Source organism: Geotrypetes seraphini, chromosome 12, assembly GCF_902459505.1.
Source record: "Geotrypetes seraphini chromosome 12, aGeoSer1.1, whole genome shotgun sequence".
Classification (NCBI taxonomy): Eukaryota; Metazoa; Chordata; class Amphibia; order Gymnophiona; family Dermophiidae; genus Geotrypetes; species Geotrypetes seraphini.
In genome coordinates this window covers 51,681,152-51,701,372 of record NC_047095.1, presented here as the reverse complement: position 1 = coordinate 51,701,372, position 20,221 = coordinate 51,681,152, and the positions used below count along the sequence as shown (strand labels likewise).

The window sequence follows — 20,221 nt, the reverse complement described above, 5'->3', positions numbered from 1 at the left end:
TGTTTTAAGAACATAAGAAGTTGCCTCCACTGGGTCAGACCAGAGGTCCATCGCGCCCAGCGGTCCGCTCCCGCGGCGGCCCATCAGGTCCATGACCTGTGAAGTGGTTCCTGACCATTTCTATAACCTACCTCTACTTCTATCTGTACCCCTCAATCCCCTTATCCTTTAAGAACCTATCCAAACCTTCTTTGAACCCCTGTAATGTGCTCTGGCTTATCACAACCTCCGGAAGCGCATGCATTCACCACATTGGCTTCAAGTTCAATTCTGAATCAAATTTAAGAGATTTTCTCTCTCTCACATTCAATAATAATAATAACAACTTTATTCTCTTATACTGCCATAACCAAAAGTTCTAGGCGGTTTACACTACAAAGATCTGGACAATCAGCAAAATACAATAATACAGTAAAAATACAAATATTTGTAAAATAGAATTTCAATAATAAAACTCTCATTAAGTAATAAACTTATCGAACAAAGTGATCTTAATTAATTTCTGAAAACTGCAATAGGATAACATAGCTTGCTGAATACATTTACCTAACCAAGATTGTTGCCTACCAGCTTGAAATGCTAGGGTCCTATCTAAGAAGGTCTTATATCTACACCCATTAATTTTGGGATAAGCAAATAAGTAGAAGTTTCTAGTTTCTCTTGATAGTCTATGCAACACAAAATGAGGAAAAAGGTAAGCTATAGACAATCCCGATATCAGCTTAAAGCAGATACAGGAAAATTTGAACAATACTCTGGCCTCCAAAGGCAGCCAATGAAGTAAATGATAATATGGACTAATATGGTTGTTCTTTTTTAAATCAAAAATCAGTCGAACAGCTGTATTCTGAATTATCCTTAATTTCCTTAGAATTTTTTTGGGTGCTCCTAAATAGATGATGTTACAATAATCTAAAATAGATAAAACTAATGCCTGCACCAATAGTCTGAACGATAAAGGATCAAAATATTTTTTTATGGTTCTTAATTTCCACAATGTAAAAAAGCATTTTTGTACCACTAAGTTCGTGTGTTCTGCTAGTGTTAAATGTCGGTCTAGTGTGACTCCCAGAATTTTGATAGATTTAATAATCGGGTAGTCATGACCATTAAGATGAAGCAATGAGTTTGTTATTTTGTCTTTGGGACTAGCCAAGAAAAGTTTGGTCTTTTCCGTATTGAGTTTCACTTTGAAATCAATTGTCCACTGTTCTATCTGAATTATAATAGAAGATATCTGTTTTAAAATTTCAGTGGTTTACCACCTGAACATTCCCGCCTATCTATCTATCATATACTCCAAACAGGTCTTTGGACTTCCATCGCCTAGTCTTACCCTCACATAAACATGCCCGTTTAGAACTCGCATATTTTTTCATGGCACCAAAATTGTATATATGGTGGAAGTGAGTTCTATAATCTGAGGCTTCCTTTTCTAAATTTAAGATACATCTCAAAACTTATTTTTTTTGAATGAGCTGATGGCCGACCTTATGTATAATTGGTGGTGTTCGTTAACCCTGGTTGACAGAATAATCCTGATCCCTGTCCTCCAGCTCTCTAACCCTTTCATAGTTTTTGCCTTGTATGAATATTTATTGCTATCCTGTCAAATTTGGTGGTCTTTTCTGTACCTGATGTTTTAGTATTATTAGGAGAAGCTGTAGAATTGATGTTCGTGACGCAAATATAATAGTCTTATAAGATACACACTTGTTCACAAAAAGGTTCAAGATCACAAGCATTTATTGAATATTCATAGGATACAAACTCATCCACATGGAACGACAGTAGTACAGACCCAACACAGTACGTGTTTTGGCTGTGAAAGCCTTCCTCAGGGGTTCCGGATGCTGTATATGTGACGATTATTAGCACTACTATGGATCATGTTGAGTCTGCACTACTGTTGTTCCATGTGGATGAAACACCTAGAATGGGTGGGCCACGTAAAAGTAGCCTGCCTGTAATACCAGTACCAGAAAGATGGTGTTCTCTCTGGAACAGCGAATAGTGATTGTGGGAGGCTATGTGCGAAGCGGATCGATTATCGAAACGCAAGTTGTAACTTGGGGGTAAGTGAATAAAAACAATCCACTTGCTCGTTCATCTTGTCATACTATCGCTGAAGGCTACTTTTCCGTGGCCCACCCTGTATTTCAGTGGTGGTCTAGAGCAGTGTTTTTCAACCTTTTTACACCTATGGACCGGCAGAAATAAAATAATTATTCTGTGGGCCGGCCTTGGTCCGTGGACCAGCAGTTGAAGAACACGGGACTAAGTCGTAGGCCAGACCCCGCCCGTCGTGGGCCAGACCCCGCCCATCTCTCCCCAATATTCACCCACCCCCATAATAGTACTAATTGCACCTTGCATGTCCCTTGCCTCATCTGGAAGCCTTCCCTCTGACATTGCAACGTCAGAGAGAAGGCTACCGGTTCAGGCGCAGGATGCCTGTAGGAGCCACTGTGGTTTTGTGCACCGAATCAGTTAGGAAGAGGGAGCTGGCTCGAAGATAACGCCACATCGATCGCACCGTAGACCGGCGGTTGAAAAACACTGTTTTGGGCCTGATGCATGTGCTGGCCCTGTGGACCATCAGGAAATTTCTGTGGACCGGCACTGGTCCATGGACCGGTGGATGAAGAACACTGGTCTAGAGCACTGAAAGTTTGTAAGTGGAATCACTGTCACAGTCAGTGGCGTACCAAGGGGGGAGGCGGAGGGGGGAGGGAGGTCCGCCCTGGATTTACGCTCCAAGGGGGTAAACAGCCGGCCGGGTCCACACTCCGGAGCCTCCTGCGCTGCTCTGAACTGCACCTCAGCGCGGCTGTCATACTTATGTGGGCAGCCTCGCTGAAGTGCAGGAAGGTACCGCGCTGCTGCCTCTGCTCCGGAAGTGGTAAGTGAAAGAGGGAAGGGGGGGTGGACTGGCAGCCGCAGATATCGCGGGACTAAGAGCAGAGGAGTGCAGGCTTCTTGGTTGGATCTCTACTAAGACGCGATTATGCCGAATAAACGAAGTGGCTGAAATGGTTATTTCTTCATGCTGGAGAATTGCGGCGCCGCAGATTGCCGGTGAAAGGGGTGTGGGACGCTGTGCCACTTTGTTCTGCCGATTGGCAGGTAGGAGTCGCACGGTACCACCTGGTTTTTGGAAACACTTTTTGTTGTTATTATGTGGACTGTAAGCATTGGATGTGGAGCGCCGCGGGGACACTGGTGGTTAAGGGGTTGCTTAATCCACTTTTTTAAAATGATGCTTTATCTTCATTCAGCAGAGGCAATCATCGCGGGACCTTGCTGATTTGGGTGGTGGAAGGAGAAAAAAGGGGTCAGGGTGGTATGGAGGAATGGTGAAGGGTGAGAAACGGGGTCAGGGTGGTATGGAAGGGTGAGAAATGGGGTCAGGGTGGTATGGAAGGGTGTGAAAGGGGTTCAGGATAGTGTGGAGGGTGAGAAGTGGATCAGGGTGGTATAGAAGGGTGTGGAGGGTGAGAAAGGGGGGTCAGGGTGGTATGGAAGGGTGTGGAGGGTGAGAAAGGGGGTCAGTGTGGTATGGAATCATGGTGAAGGGTGAGAAAGGGCAGTCAGGGTGGTATGGAAGGGTGTGGAGGGTGACAAAGGGGGGGTGTCAGGGTGGTATGAAATCATGGTGAAGGGTGAGAAAGGGGGGTCAGGGTGGTATGGAAGGATGTGGAGGGTGAGAAAGGGGGTCAGGGTGGTATGGAATCATGGTGAAGGGTGAGAAATGGGGTCAGGGTGGTATGGAATCATGGTGAAGGGTGAGAAAGGGGGTCAGGGTGGTATGGAATCATGGTGAAGGGTGAGAAAGGGGGTCAGGATGGTATGGAATCATGGTGGAGGGAGAGAAAGGGGGCAGATGCTGATGGAAGTGGGAGGAAGGGAGAAGAGAGAGTGAAATGCCAGACCATGGGGGTGTGGGAGAGGGAAGGAGAGAGATGTCAGACCATTGGAGGAAGGAAGGGAAGAAGATGGATGCCAGACCAATGGGGGTGAAGGGAGAGATGGAAGGGGGAGGCATAAAGTTTCTGGAAGGGGAATAGAAGGAGAGAAGATGCCATATAGAAGGGGCAGAGAGAGGGTAGACAGTGGATGAAAGGAAGAGAGTGACAAGAAGATGAGGAAAGCAGAAACCAGAGAAGACAAGGTAGAAAAAAAAATTATATTTATTTATTTATTTTTTTTGCTTTATGGGAGATGCATTGTTGTTTCTGTGGTGTTGCATTGTATGTAGAGTCCAGCTTCTTGGTGCTTCAGTTTAACCTTTGTCTACGTATTTTTATTCTATCTCCCCATTTACAAAACTGTAGAGCGTTTCTTAGCATTGGCATCTGAGCTGTTACCACCATGGCTAAAAACCACACTACATTTTGTAAAAGGGGGAGGTGTTAGTTTGTGATTACATACTAGGCGTAGATGTTTTCTGTGTGTTCGAAAAGACATGGTTTTCAGTTAGGATTGACTGTGTAGGATTGATCTATACTAGTCTGGCTTGTTTAGTTTTACAATGGGTTTATTGAAGTACTGCTCACTGCAGTATGTAAGATGCTGCCTTTTCCTAGGTACACTCTTGTATGATGTGTGGATTGTTACTAAAAATCATATTTTTCATACAGATGGGGGGGGGGGGTGTCAAAAAATGATGGGAGCCGGGTGTCACATATGCTAGGTACGCCACTGGTCACAGTCTTTATTCCTGTAAATCAGGCTTTGTTGAGATGACGCTTTGTTGATGTGATGTGCAACTTTGATCAATACAGCACTCCAACAGAACAGATGGAAACTTACCAAATTCCTTAAAGTTTTCAAAGATAATAGGAATTTTTGGACGTCCAGCAAAGTTCTCACCCTGATGGACAAGGGCTTCCTTCAGCATCGGAAAACCATTTAACACCACAAATTGCAAGCTGCCAATTTGGAGACAGAAAATGTTGCCAAGCTTCTCTGCAAGCTGAAAAACCAAGCATATCTCACTTAGAGTTCAATTTGCATGAGCAAAATATTTGCAAAACTTGACTAACATATTCTTTTGGAAAAGCCGTGGGGTCTGATTTTCCACTTTTCTTCAGCTTTGTGTCTATAGGAAAAGAAGGTCAGAGGATCAGGCGCCAACTATTAAGAAGGTACTAACTATGGGATACAGACCTGTTTATTTTAGAAGCCCTATTCATTTCTAGATGTTTGTAAACTGGAACTTAGATATTCCTGTTTCAAGGATATTGATCAACAACAACACACTCCTAATTTGCCAAACAAATCCTAAACTAGAAAAAACAAGGAAGGCAACCAAGTCACATCAAGGTCTGTGAGGGGGAAGCTCAAAGTGCCTAACTTGGCTCACAACTTGCAAACCAAATATAGTGTAATATGTCAAAGAACATGTCACATTATATGATGTTATAGGGCGCTCTCAGTGTGAACCCTCAGTGATAGGAGCACAGCTCCGACACTTCACTTCTGGGCCAAGGCCATAAGCCTCCACCCGCACACCATCATCGAGCGCCCTGTGTGTGCAGAAATCAAACCAATCGACAATCAAAGTGAGTAAATGAAACTCAACACAAGCAACCTGAGCGACCCCCACACAAACCCTGCCAGCCAAACCCCCTCAAAAAACTCACGCAAAATCACAAACAAAGTCAAAAACCATACCAAAAAGTGAAAAACATGTCCAAAAGAAACAATACTTATCCAAAACTGTCACACAAACGGAAAAACCGCGCCAGGAGGAGAGGTTCAACCGCGCTGGTTTCGGGAGGAGCCCTTCTTCAGGAACCTGGCCTCCAACAGAACACAAGCAGAGAGGAAGTATTGTTTCTTTTGGACATGTTTTTCACTTTTTGGTATGGTTTTTGACTTTGTTTGTGATTTTGCGTGAGTTTTTTGAGGGGGTTTGGCTGGCAGGGCTTGTGTGGGGGTCGCTCAGGTTGCTTGTGTTGAGTTTCATTTACTCACTTTGATTGTTGATTGGTTTGATTTCTGCACACACAGGGCGCTCGATGATGGTGTGCGGGTGGAGGCTTATGGCCTTGGCCCAGAAGTGAAGTGTCGGAGCTGTGCTCCTATCACTGAGGGTTCACACTGAGAGCGCCCTATAACATCATATAATGTGACATGTTCTTTGACATATTACACTATATTTGGTTTGCAAGTTGTGAGCCAAGTTAGGCACTTTGAGCTTCCCCCTCACAGACCTTGATGTGACTTGGTTGCCTTCCTTGTTTTTTCTAGTCAAGGATATTGATAGCATGATTTTACAAAGCCAGGATACAGCAGAACATGTATCTACCCAGGGGGCATGATTTGGAAAGGACTTGAGTGGGCCAAAAGTATGGATGTTCATTCGCCATTGCAGCATGTCCAGAACCATGCACTCCCCCTCCCCGAAATTCTCAATCTTTCTCTCTCTCCTTTGGCAGATCTTACTGTGCTCCTGAATCCTCCTCCTCCCCTCCCCTTAGTCTAGCATCTCTCACTTTCTCCTCCTCCTCTCTCTCCCTACAGTCTGGTATCTCTCTCCTCCTTCCTACCCCAACCCCTACAGTCTGGTATCTCTTTCCTCCTCCACCTCCTCTCTCCCCCCCTGTAGTCCAGAATCTCTCTTCTCCTTCCCCCACCCTGTGAGTTCCAGTATCTCTCCCTCCTCCCTCCCCCACAGTACAATATGTTTCTAGAGCCCTCCCTCCCTCTGACCTTTCATACCCTGTCAGTAGTACCAGTGATTAAGGCAGAACATTGTTGATCAGCTAGCCAGTTCCAGAGTTTCTCACTGTCTCTAATGAGTCCCAGCTACACAGGAACCAGAAGTTACATCAGAGAGCAAAAGGGGCGCTTAGGGAGAATAAGGTCAGGGAACTACCAGCAGCAATCAGTAAAGAGACAAGCTACATCACATTCAGGAAAAACCTGAAGACCCATCTCTTTGACAATTATCTGTTTCAGCCTCTGTATAGTTCCCCCAACTTCTATTTCCCTCCCCTTGCTTCTCCATGCCCCCCTTCTTCTTTCCCTCTTCCTCTTTGATCTTTCACTTTGAGCTTGTATAGGTTTGTGCAACTCACAAATGGAAGATTAGATTAGATTAGATTAGAGACTGAATTAATTCTTTGCTTTGGTCTTTACGGAAGACAATGTAAGAGATCTACCTGAACTATTAATAGTTTCAAGGGTGATGATGTGGAGGAACTAAAAGAAATCTCAGTGAATCTGGAAGATGTACTAAGCCAAATTAACAAGTTAAAAAGTTAAAAAAATGGAAGTCACAATGGAGGGAGGGACTTGGAAAAAGGAAGGCCCCGGAGCAGACCTGTGATGTTGTTTCTTCGGTCGCTGAAGCTTCTATGACACTGGTAGGCCCGCGATGGGAGGGGAGGGAGGGAGGAAGGCGCAAAGAGGCCGACCCAGTAGGGGAATCGCAGGTTGTTGGTTTTTAACCATGGGGCAGGGTTTGCTGGGGCTGCTAGACCTGCGATCAGGGAGGGAGGGGGGAGAGGCTGCTGCACTCAAGAAGGGGAGTGGGGGTGTTGCTTGGGCTGCTGGACCTGTAGGGGGGTGCTGACTGGCTAGCTCCAGAGCTGGAGCTGAAGAGAAGGGAGACAGAGGTGCTGGATCTGGTCTGGGGATTGGAGGGAAAGGAAAGGGGTGCTGGGCCCATGTGATGGGACTGGAGCTGGAGGGAAGAAAGAGATGCCAGTCCCACACCTGGGTGCTGAAAGAGAGGGGATAAAGGTGTTGGATCCATGGGAGGGAGGCTAGAGGGAAGGGAGAAAGATGCAGGACCATGCAGGGAGGAGAGAGAAAGGAAGGGAAACAGAGAAGTTGAACCAAGAGGATGAAGGGAGTGAAATATTAAACATAGCGGAGAGAGGAAGGAAAGCGAGGGTGAGAGACACATTGGTATAAAGGAGTAAGAGAGGGGAGAAGCTGGACACAGAGAGATATACAAAAAGAGAGAAGATGGTGGGTATGGATAGGAACATAGGAACAGGGACACAAAGGGAAATGCTGCTTGGGGGTGGTATATGGACAGAGGGGCAATGCCAGACATGGAAGGGTATATTGACACAGAGGGAAGATGGCTAGACATGGGGGAGAATAAGAATGCAGATGCTGGACCTAAGGGGGGGGGCATAGGGATAGAGGTGTGATACTGAATACGGGGAAGGGGATCATAGAATGGTGATGAATAAGGCAGGGAGATGGGCACAGGGGAAATGCTAGAAAGGTGCTGACTGCCGAGCTGCTGACTGCTGAGCTGAACAGATGTGTTTCTGCCACCTTCAGGAACCACAGCAGTATGATGCTATTGGGTGGATGATGCGGATAAACTGAAAGAAATCTTGGTGAATCTGGAAGATGTACTGAGCCAAATCGACAAATTAAAAAGAGATAAATCGCCAGGACCAGATGGTAAACATCCTAGGGTACTAAAAGAACTCAAACATGAAATTGCTGACCTGCTTTTAATGATCTGTAACCTGTTGCTAAAATCGTCTGTAGTACCTGAAGATTGGAGGGTGGCCAATGTTACGCCGATTTTTAAAAAGGGCTCCAGGGGAGATCTGGGAAATTACAAACCGGTAAGCCTCACTTCGGTGCTGGGCAAAATGGTAGGTACGATTATAAAAAAATAAAATTGTGGAACACGTAGACAAACATGATTTAATGAGATGGAGTCAGCATGGGTTCAGCCAAGGGAGATCTTGCCTCACAAATTTGCTTGACTTCTTTGAAGGTGTGACTAAACATGCGGATAAAGGTGAGCCAGTTGATATAGTGTATCTAGATTTTCAGAAAGCTTTTGATAAAGTTCCTAACGAGAGGCTCCTGAGAAAATTGAAGTGTCATGGGATAGGTGGCAAAGTTCAGTTCATGGGATAGGTGGCAAAGTTCAGTTAGGAATTGGTTATCGGATAGAAAACAGAGGGTAGGGTTAAATGGTTATTTTTCTCAATAGAGGAGAGTAAACAGTGGAGTGCCGCAGGGGTTTGTACTGGGACCAGTGCTATTTAACTTATTTATAAATGATCTGGAAAGTGGAACAACGAGTGAGGTGATTAAATATGCAGATGACACTAAACTGTTCAAAGTTGTTGAAACACATGTGGATTGTGAAAAATTGCAGGCAGACTAGGAAATTGGAAGACTGGGCGTCCAAATGGCAGATGAAATTTAATGTGGACAAATGCAAAGTGATGCACATTGGGAAGAATAACCTGAATCACAGTTACTGGATGCTAGGGTCCACCTTGGGGGTTAGCACCCAAGAAAAGGATGTGGGTATCATTGTAGACAATACGATGAAATCTTCCGCCCAATGTGCGGCGGTGGCCAAAGAAGCAAATATGATGTTAGCAAATTATTTAAAAAGGGATGGTTAACAAGACTAAGAATATCATAATGCCCCTCTATCGCTCCATGGTGCGACCTCATCTGGAGTATTGTGTTCAATTCTGGTCTCCTTATCTCAAGAAAGATATAGAGGTGCTAGAAAAGGTTCAAAGAAGAGCGATCAAGATGGAAAAAGGGATGGAACTCCTCTCGTATGAGGAAAGACTAAAATGGTTAGGGCTCTTCAGCTTGGAAAAGAGACAGCTGAGGGGAGATAGGATTGAAGTCTACAAAATCCTGAGTGGAGTAAAACAAGTGGATTGAATTTTCACTCTGACAAAAATGACAAGGACTAAGGGACACTCGATGAAGTTACAGGGAAATACTTTTAAAACCAATAGGAGGAAATTTTTTTTCACTCAGAGAATAGTTAAGCTCTGGAACGCGTTGCCAGAGGATGTGGTAAGAGCAGATAGCGTGGCTGGTTTTAAGAAAGGTTTGGACAAGTTCCTGGAGGAAAGTCCATAGTCTGTTATTGCGAAAGACATGGGGAAGCCACTGCTTGCCCTGTATAAGTAGCATGGAATATTGCTACACCTTGGATTTTGGCCAGGTACTAGGGACCTGGATTGGCCACTGTGAGAAAGGGTCACTGGGCTTGATGGACCATTGGTCTGACCCAGTAAGGCTATTCTCCCTTCTCTCTTCTCCCTTGAAAAGAGGAGACTGCGAGGGGACATGATCGAAACATTCAAAATACTGAAGGGAATAGACTTAGTAGAGAAAGACAGACTCTTAACCCTCTCCAAGGTAGGGAGAACGAGAGGGCACTCTAAAGTGAAAGGGGATGGATTCTGTACAAACGTAAGGAAGTTCTTCTTCACCCAGAGAGTGGTAGAAAACTGGAACGCTCTTTCGGAGTAGAGGTCTGCACGGGAATGGGGAGCACGGGAATTCCGCGGGTCCCGCGGGACTCCCACAGGGATCCCCCCCCAGGTCCACGAGACTCCCACGGGGCCCCTCCTAGGTCCACGGGACTCCCACGGTGATGGAACTGGGATTCCTACCTATCCCGACTCAAGGCCTACCTTATTTCTGGTCCGGCGCTGGTCTTTTTCCCGACGAATCAGCAGCATGTCACATAGGCATGGAGATCATCACGTAGGCAGTAAGCTCAACACAGGCACACATTGGTTCAGCTATAGCACAATGGGCCAATCACAACCAACCTCAGAGTTCTAAGGTCATTTATGATTGGCCCATTGTGCTGCAGCTGAACCAATGTGTGCCTGTGTTGAGCTTACTGCCTACGTGATGAGCTCCAGAAGAGGGAGAGCCGATGGCCGAGTTGCAGTGTTTCACTTTTCGTTGCTTTTGTGCAGCCGCCCAAACGATGAGCAGGATGGCTCTCTGGCTCCCAGCTGCGTTCTGCCCTGCCCTCACCTGAGCTGGCCAAAGTTGCATGGGGTAAGTGTGGACACTGGGTCTGGAGAAGGGAAGAACCTCTGGGGGCGGGGCGGGTCAGGCCAGAATCCTGCACCTCCCCCTCCATGGCTCCCCGCTGCCTTAGTGAAGATGGCTGCAGCTCCTGGGCACTGGGGTGGACTGGCTGGGAGAGGGCCTATTCCCCTTGCCAAACCACTTGGCAGGAGCTGGCTGGTGCTGCTGAGGTCAGGTTAGTGGGGGTGGGGGAGGGGGAAAGGCATGGTGAGTGCTGGGACTTGGCCTGCATGTGACAGGTGGGGGAGGAAAGAGAGGAGAGTCAATTTGGTTCACAGGTTAGGCAGGGGTGGGCTTGGGATTGTGGGGGGACAGCTAGGGGAAGGGAGAGGGAAGTGACAGGCAGGCCAGGGTAAGGAGAAGAAAGAGTGAGAGCTAGCATGAAGGGAGAGAGTGAGGTGACAGGGAGAGGGGGGGATGTCACAAGACAGCAGAAACAAGTAAGCAGACAGTATAGCTAATATGAGAACTAGCAAAAGGGACAGATGACGACCATCAAGAGAGGTAGAGCGAATGAGGCAATGGTGAAATGGAGCATGGGATGACAGGTGGCTAGATAATAAGGTGGCAGACAGGCCAGCCAAGGTGATAGCCTTCCACCTTGGGCAGAGAGAGATGTAGGGAGAGTAAAGTGGCAGGCTGGATGGGGTAAAGGGGAAGGGAGAGAATCTGGTGACAGGAACAAGCAAAAGGGGGTACAGAAATGATGGTGACGGGATCAGGGGTAGGGAGAGTGTGGTGATGGTGACAAGGAAGCAAGTGGGCCAGTATGAGGGTAGGGAGGTTGTGTTCTGTATGTATGAGAAGGACTGTTTTCTTTTAGCGTTGACTGTGCAGGATCGATCTGTATTAATCTGGCTTCAGTTTAACAATGGGTAGATTAATGTTCTAATGCTCACTGCAGTGTTTATGATGCTCCCTTTTCCTATGTGCACCCTTGCTTTGTGACTCATGGATTATTATTAAAAATATATTTTTATAGAGAGGAGGGGGTATTAAAAAAGGAAGGGGGGTGTTAAAAAAAAAGATTGTATTTTATTGTTGGTTTAAATAAACTAAGGCTTTAAAAAAATCTAAACTTTCTGAAGTAATTGCTGCTTTTTATGGGGACAGGTAACTTTTATGGGGCGATAGGCGAACACGGGTGGGGACAGAGGGGATTCTTCGCGGGGACGGGTGGGGACAGAGAGGATTCCTCACGAGGACAGGTGGGAATGGAGGGGATTCCTCGCGGGGACGGGCGGGGACGGAAGGATTCCTTGCAGGGACGGGTGGGGACGAAGGGGATTCCTCACGGGGACGGGTGGGGATTCCTCACGGGGACGGGTGGGGACGGAGGGGATTCCTCGCGGGGACGAAGGTATTCCTCACGGGGATAGGTGGGATTTTGGCGGGGACGGGTGTGATTTCTGTCCCCGCGCAACTCTCTATTCCGGAGTCTGTCATAGGGGAAAACACCCTCCAGGGTTTCAAGACAAAGTTGAAGAAGTTCATGCTAAACTGGTGAGACTGGACTCATTTGGAGCACTGGTCTTGACCTTGGAGCCGCCGCATGAGCGGACTGCTGGGCAGGATGGACCATTGGTCTGATCCAGTAAGGCTATTCTTATGTTCTTACGAAATGTGTTTGTATTTGGCTGTTTGGCTACTGGAGCTCCATTTCTGTTATGTACAATTTTTGACACTTTCCATCCACCTTGCCGTACTCGGTGGCCTGAAACTGAGTTTACCACACTGTGGAAGATTAACCCCCTCTTTTACTATGGCGTGGTAGAATATAATGGACGCGTTAGCATTTAGTGCGCCTTAATAAAAGGACCCCTAAATGTGGCAAAAAGAAATCCAAAACAAAATAAATTGTAAATTTGAATGATTAATTAACAGGAATAGGTTCCTCCGAATATGGTGAAAGAAGACATCTTCCAAGTCTACAAAATAATAAAAGGTGCAAAGTCATTTAACGTGAATCTATTGTAGTCTATAAAGTTTTCCTACACACACACACACCACTGAAACTCACAACACCCTTAAGATACACTCCTGACAATAATATGACCCCCCATGTGCCGTATCAGTCTCCTTTACTTTATTTTGCTACCTATCAATATCATTCTTACAGGACACAAACACTATGGAGAACCTTTATGGCAAGGGCAGACAGTGGTTACACTTCCCCCTCCCTATTCGCGGTTTAGATGTTCGTGATTTTTTTCCCCCAGGCACCCCCCCCCCCCCCCCCCACCGAGAAACACTTGGCAGCCCGCATTTAAAAAAAAAAATGGATTGGGGCAAGGAGGGAGGCGATAGGAGGCGGAGGGGGGCGATCGGAGGCAAGCAGCCGCCCCAGGAGCATGTGGTCTAGCTGGTGGTCTGGCTGTGACCCGGGGTAGGAGCGATCTTCCTACATTCCTGCCCCGTGCAGAGCCGTGCTGTGAGTTCCTGTGGTCTCACGAGACTACAATAAGGGAGTTCCTGTTGTAGTCTCGTGAGACCATGGGAACTCACAGCACCACTCTGCACGGGGCAGGAGTATAGGAAGATGGCTCCTGCCCCGCGTCACCGCTAGACCACCAGGTAAGGTCCAGAGGTGGATCAGAGCCGGCCCAAAAGTTATTTGTGAATTTTCCCTATTTGCGGGCCGGCTCTGCCCCTAACCCCCGCAAATAGGGAGGGAGAAGTGTATAAGAATGCATAATGAAACAATACTGGCATTTGTTTTTCGAAACGAAAGAAAAAAATAAAAAAAAAAAGATCTGGAGCATTTCAACCTCACGATGAAGTTACCATACAAGTATGTTTCAAAGCAAAATTTTACCAAAGCTCCCAATTTCTCAGTTTTAAAAAAAGTATTCATTCTCCCTCCCTCCCAGCCCCCATGAGAGTCATCTCTTCCTCTCCTCCCTCCCTCCCCCTGTGGTCAGGCCCTCTCTTTCCGACTGCCTTCAACTATTAACTCCTCTCACCTTGGGTTCTGCATCTTTAACCCTAGATGTCATATCTGTCTGTCCAACTTAAATTGTGAGCTCTTCTGAGCAGGGACCATCTAATAAATGTCAAACTGTACAGCGCTGCGTACGCCTTTCAGAGCTATATAAGTGATAACTAGTAGTAGCAATAGTAGATATAGCTTGCAAGCTGCCGTGGCTACCCTAGGATCTTAAAAAAAAAAAACAACAACCCACAGAGGCCCTCCTCACCTGCTGAATTCCAACATGAGGCTGAGAGAAATTCATATGCAAAATGTTTCCCAGGAAAGGCAGGGAAAAGGGACGTGGAGGAAAGTTCCTTGGAGGTCTCCTTTTCACATAATCAGCAGTGAGGAAAAACACCAGAAGAAACAACAGGGCGCTCCGAAATGTGACATTTTCCCAGAGGAACGTCAGAGCAGGGAAAAGCCACAGCTCCATGCTCTCTCTCTGCCGGGGATCGGACTATGATTCGGTAGTTTGGGGATTATTTAACCTGTGCAGCAGTCAGCAATTTCTCTTCCCTCCCCCGCTGGCTGCAACCCTGCCTTAAAACTATGATGAAATAAGGGTGAGGCTACAGGATTGTAGTTTTAACCATGGCGTAAACTCATGGAAGGAAGAGAAGCAGTGCGTGGGTCGACATTATGCCCACTAAAGTTACAGCAGCAGGTTAGCTGGGCACATAAAAGAAGGTAAACACAAACCAAAAAAATCCAACAGAACTGCAGTGATATGTCGAACAAGGAACAAAAGCAAAAACTGCAGGAAAGGTGTCCAAGACGCGAAATCTTTAATGAACACACACTAAAAATGAACATAGCAGTTTGTATCCAAAAAAGGTTAGAGAACCCGGACTTAAAAGAAGGTGGCATCCTGGAGATCCTGGGTTTTACCTTGTTCCCGATCCTGCAGTTGTTATCAGGTTTGTTAAAATGTGCACCAGTCTGTGTCTCTCATTTTCATACCTAGGCCTCACTATATTAAACCGCGGAGTCGGGTAAAATAGCTGGCTACTGTATGTCACTATTGGGCTGAGCATAGGATTGGTTTTGCAGTTAAATTTTCAAGGAAATCCAGCTAATCATAAATCGACAGACTAGATTTAGGGCCCGTTTTTACAAAGCCGCATTAGCGACTGCTGTGCAGTAACAGCCCCGAAGCCCATAGAGATTTAGGGCTCCTTTTACTAAGCTGGGCTAGCGGTTTTAGCGTGCGCGCCAGACGCTAATGCCGCCATTGGGCTGGCGTTAATTCTAGCTTCTCAGCGTGGGGTTTGCGCGCGCTAATATTCTGCGCATGCTAAAAACGCTAGCACAGCTTAGTAAAAGCAGCCCTTAAAGGGCTTCAGGGCTGCTGCCGTGCGGCTTTGTAAAACGGGCCCTTAGTGTTACAATGATTCTGTTGACCGAATGTGTCCAAATCCTTAACGGTAGGCATGACCTCTTAACTCTTGAGTGCACAAGCGTGCAGAATACTGTCACTTTTGCAGGTGTGTGCACATTTGGCGCATAAGTAACAGCAACCCCCCCCCCAAAAAAAAAACAACCCAAAGTGCTATTTTGAGGTAAGAGTGCATATAAGTGGCATAAGGCATCATGTAAGGGGCATTCACATGGGCAGAACATGGGAGAGATATGGGTGAGGCTGTAATTTACATTTTACTCCTTTCAGAATTCTGCACGCGTAGAATTTGCACAGAATTCCTCCCCCCCCCCCCCCCAACACACACACATGGATGCGTAGAATTCTGCACATCCTGTACAGAATTCAGTGCAGGCACGGGCAACAGCTCTTGTCTCCTCCACTGCTAAGCTACTGAGGCAAGAAGACAAGGAAGTGAATGGCTGCACAGCGATGTGAGCCTCGATTCCACGGTTCACATAAACAGTTGGGTCCAAGTGGCACAGGAGGAGGAAATGACCTATTGTGCTGTGGGTCACTTTCTCCTTTGCTATGGGAGATCAGTGTGTGTGGGGGGGGGGGAGGTAGAGAGTGAACAGAGCTACGGCCCCCCAGGGTTGCCAGATACTTTTTTTTAAAATCCCACCCTTTGACCTTGAAAAAGCAGCCCAAAAACAGCGCGGTGTATTTCTTCATATTCCATAATCAGCTATAATTAGGGTCATAATAAACCCTATTCCTCTGTAACTGCAAAATATTTGTCAGGTAGAATGTCATCGTAATGATCATTAGTAAAATAAATGCCGGAATTGAATTTACTCAGTATTGCTGTTTTTGGGATAATGCATAACAAAGCTTCCAACATGCCTTGCCAAAGCCTGTTTCTCAGTTTTATTTTAACCAGATTCATTGGAGAGAAAGTTCTTTCTATGGCTGCATTACTGAAAAGACACCGTCAACACATTCAAGGCAAAATAACATAATGGTAGAAAGTCAAAATCCCTTGGAGCAGCCGCGTGATTTGCTGCAGTTATCCCCAGAACTGCTCGATGTCATTATTGCTGAAGTTTGGCCACAATATTGTGCTGATTCCCATCCACTGCTGCTCCAGATCTCCCAAATTCCCCTTGTGCCAAAGTAAAAGTGACAACTTTGACAGTTGTGAGGGTTTTTTGTGCTCCAAGGACAACAGAAGGTGAGAGACCAGCCAGAGACTCTAGCTGCTGCACAGTTGCCAGCAATCTTTGACACAGTTCCCTTAGGAGTTCCAGCAGAAAATCGTAACAGCACTCCTTTATTTGCTCTTCAGTTTTAGAGTGAAGCAACAGTAAGTGGAATTCAATGCCAAAGTTAATAGCTGCTAGGATAGATGGTTAGCAGGGACAGGTTGAAGAGTAGGCCCAATAGGCACATGCCTCGAGCCTGAAAACATCAGGGGAGCCCGCCCATGTGGTGCTATGACCAAGGCCGGCGTTAGGGGAGGGCAAACTGGGCAGCTGCCCTGGGCCCCGCTGTCCAGGCATCTCTTCCCCTTGTCAGGCCATCCCCCTCCCTTCCCCTCAGCTCAATAGGGCCCGATCAGCTGAGCGGCTGTAGCAGGGAACCCCCAAACCTCACTGTAAATTGGCCAGCAGGAGAGATGCCTACTCCCTCCTGCCAGCATCCCTGAAACAACCCCCCAGCAGGAGGGATGCCCACTCCATCCTGCCGGCAACCCCCTAAACATATGACTCCTGCCCCCCCCCCCCCGGTACCTTTATCTGTCAGGCCAGCTAGAGGGATGCCCACTCCCTCTGGCCAGCACATCCACGCTTTCAGAATGGTGAGCCTTCTTTTCCCAGTGCATCCCTCTGGCATCCCAGAATGCACCGGGGAGGGGCCTATTGCCCTAATTGGCCCAGGTGCCTAAGGCCCCTCCCATAGGAAGGGCTTTAGGCACCTAGGCCAACCGGAGTCTTAGGCATCTTTCTCAATGCATTCTGGGATGCAGTGGGAGAGGCCTAAGATTCCAATTGGTCAGATGCCTAAGGAAACTCCCATTGTGGTTAATTTCTGCTGTTTTTACTGTTTTAGTTTTTTTACACCCATTTTATAACATGCATTGGATATTAGATATTATTTACTTTTTTGATTGTTCTTGTTTAGACTCCTGAAGCAGGCTCTACAGCCGAATCGAGTCATGTTGAGTCAAGTGCACATTGATACAATAAAGTTGTTTGTGAACATTATTGGTTGACCTGTGTTCCATCAACTCCTGCTGTTGTGCACTTTATTGACTCATTTGCTGAGGATTGTTTGCTCTGTCATTGAGGATTGTTTGCTCTGTCATTGGGTATTGTATAAAAATGTCCAAAAACAGACCAAATGATATAGAAGACTGTGTGTCTTTATAAAATAGGCATCCAGAATTATCACCACTAGCTTACAAGTGCTCTCAGATTAATTTACGCCTGCTCTGAGGTAGATGCAAATATGTGCTTGTATTTTATGAAGTATGTATATACTACTCTCTACAGCCCCAGACCACCTACATGTATTATTGTTTCTGTGTATCTACTTTACATGTGTTTCCCCCCCGCCCGGGGCAATATTATAAAAGGAGAAATTAGGTTCCTAACTGTTAATTTTCTTTCTTTTAGTCCCTCCAAACTAGCACAGAACGAATGGGTTTATGCTCCTCTGCCAGCAGGTGGAGACTGAGACAATGACTTTTGACAGTAGTACAAGTGAGGCTGTTCAGTCTGACGAACAGCCAAACAGAAACTAGCTAGGATGAAAACATTCCAACTCCACTCTCACAATGAGAAGACAAAGGAAATACACAAATTGGACACGAGAACACTGTTGGATACTGGAAATCCCTGCGCCGACTGAAGAACCTCGAAGCTTTGGCGTTGACACTTGTGGTCACAGTCCATGACAGGCTGGCCCCAGGCCTAAACAATCAATTCAAAAGCTTCCAACCCGAGATACCATTCTCCGGGATTCAGCACATGATGACTGAGGAAGTCCACCTGGACGTTGTCCACTCCCGCTATGTGGGAGACCGAGATGTCCAGAAGATGAGCCTGTACCCATTCCACGAGAAGAGTTGCCTCCTGCACTACCAGATGACTCTTGGTTTCCCCCCTGATGATTGACATACGCCACCACCGTGGCATTGTCCAAGGGAACCCAAACTGACTTGCCCTCCAGCAATGGCTGGAAAGCTAACAACACCAACCAAATGGCTCTGGTCTCCAGAATATTGATTGACCAAGAAGCCTCCACTGGCAACCAGCTGCCCTGTGCCGAGCGACCGAGACATTGAGCTCTCCAATTGAGGAGACTAGCGTCCATTAGAAGCACTGTCCACTGGGGCTGATCCCAACTTACTCCCTGAACCAGATTGGAAGACTGTAGCCACCAGCGCAGGCTGCGATGAACCAACTGCTGAAGAGGAATGGGAGAGCCCAGATCATGAATTTATGGCAACCACTGCCGAAGAAGTGCATACTGAAGAAGGCACATGTGAGCCCAAGCCTACCTGACTACCTCCAGGGAGGCTGCCATCAACCACAGGACCTGCAGAAAATCCTGTGCCTGAGGGCAGCAACAATCCATGAGGGAGCGAATTTCAACACCCAACCCTTGGGAAGGAAGACTCTCCCCAAGCCAAGAATTCTGAGATACTCCAAGCACTGAGATGGAGTCAACTGGCTTTTGAACAAGTTGACCACCCAGCCCAGTGACTGCAGAAACTCCACTACTTGAGATGTGACCCAGGAGCTCTCCTGAAACAACTTCACTCGAAGTCATCCACATAGGGATGAACCAGAATGCCCTCCACCACCACCATAATCTTGGTGAAGGTCTGCGGAATTGTGGCCAATCAAAAAGGAAGCACACAAAACTGATAGTGCTTTCTCAAAATTGCAAAGCAAAGGAAGCGCTGATGGGAGGCCCAAATGGGAACATGCAGGAAGGTCTCCGTCAGGTCAAGAGAAGTCAGAAATTCCCTCTCTTTCTTGGGCACCATGAAGTAAACGGAGTACCTGCCAGTATGAATCTCCTGAGGCTGGGACCACTGCTTTGTGGTCCAGCAACCTGAGCAGCGTCTACTAACATACCTACTTCTTCTAAGTTGCCCGACAAGGAGAAGAATGGAAACGATCTGGCAAGGGACGGGAAAACTCGAGCATAGCTGTCCCAAATCACTTCTAGGACCCACTGATCCGTTGTAATCTCAGTCCACCTCCAGTAAAACTCTTGCAAGCGGGCTCCCACTGGAACTGGAAGAAGGACACGTAGCGAGTCACTGGGCCGGACAAGCTGAGGAGCCACTGGCATAGTCCCGACACCCCCCCCCCCCCCCTTGCGGGCTTCCTGAAAGGACTGCATGCGCTGAAAGCGACCTCTGGAAGGAAAAGGGGCCGAACACTGGCCAGGGCAGTACCTTGAAAATCACACAAACACTTCTGGGTGGCACCACCCTGCTGTGCTTTGCGAGGTCGGTTCTCCGGAAGTCGAGGAACCTTAGAGTTACTCAAGGCTTGAACCAGCTTATCCAACTCCTCCCCAAAGAAGAAGGAACCTCAAAATTGGAATTTACTGAGCTGAGACTTAGAGGCCGCATCCACTGACCAACCTCGAAGCAAAGGGTATGGGCGAGTCACTACTCTGAGGACCATGGACTTGCTGAAACCCTCAACAGATCATACATTCCATCCGAGAGATAAGAAGCACCAATTTCGATCTTAGCTACCTCCTGATCCACTAAAGACCAGTCAGCCAACTTCCAGTCAAGGACCCGCTCAGACCACCAGAAACAAGCCCAGACCATCAGTCTGCCACATATCGCCGCATGGACAGTCAATGCAGCCACATCAAAACTCTGCTTAAGGAGAGCCTCTATTTTACAGTCCTGATGTTCTCTCAGGGCTGAACCGCCCTCAACAGACACAGTGTGTCAATGTGCAATAGCTAAGACCACCGCATCAACCACAGGAGACTTAGAG

General features: G+C 47.0%; 1 protein-coding gene across 2 annotated transcripts in view; it reads right to left on the bottom strand.

Moving 5' to 3' along the window:
* LOC117346547 (cytochrome P450 2J2) overlaps positions 1–14,339 on the bottom strand; it is a 39,415-nt gene extending 25,076 nt beyond the window's left edge. The window contains exons 1-2 of one of the 2 annotated variants that reach the window (XM_033916295.1): positions 14,052–14,339; positions 4,813–4,975 (exon numbers count right to left, since the gene is read on the bottom strand). In XM_033916295.1, the coding sequence (XP_033772186.1) occupies positions 4,813–4,975; positions 14,052–14,261 (373 nt within the window). In that variant the 5' untranslated portion in view covers positions 14,262–14,339. Of the gene's footprint in view, positions 1–4,812; positions 4,976–10,442; positions 10,573–14,051 lie in introns of those variants that run through there. The other variant, XM_033916296.1, reaches the window with a different exon arrangement.
* Positions 14,340–20,221: the final 5,882 nt, after the last annotated feature.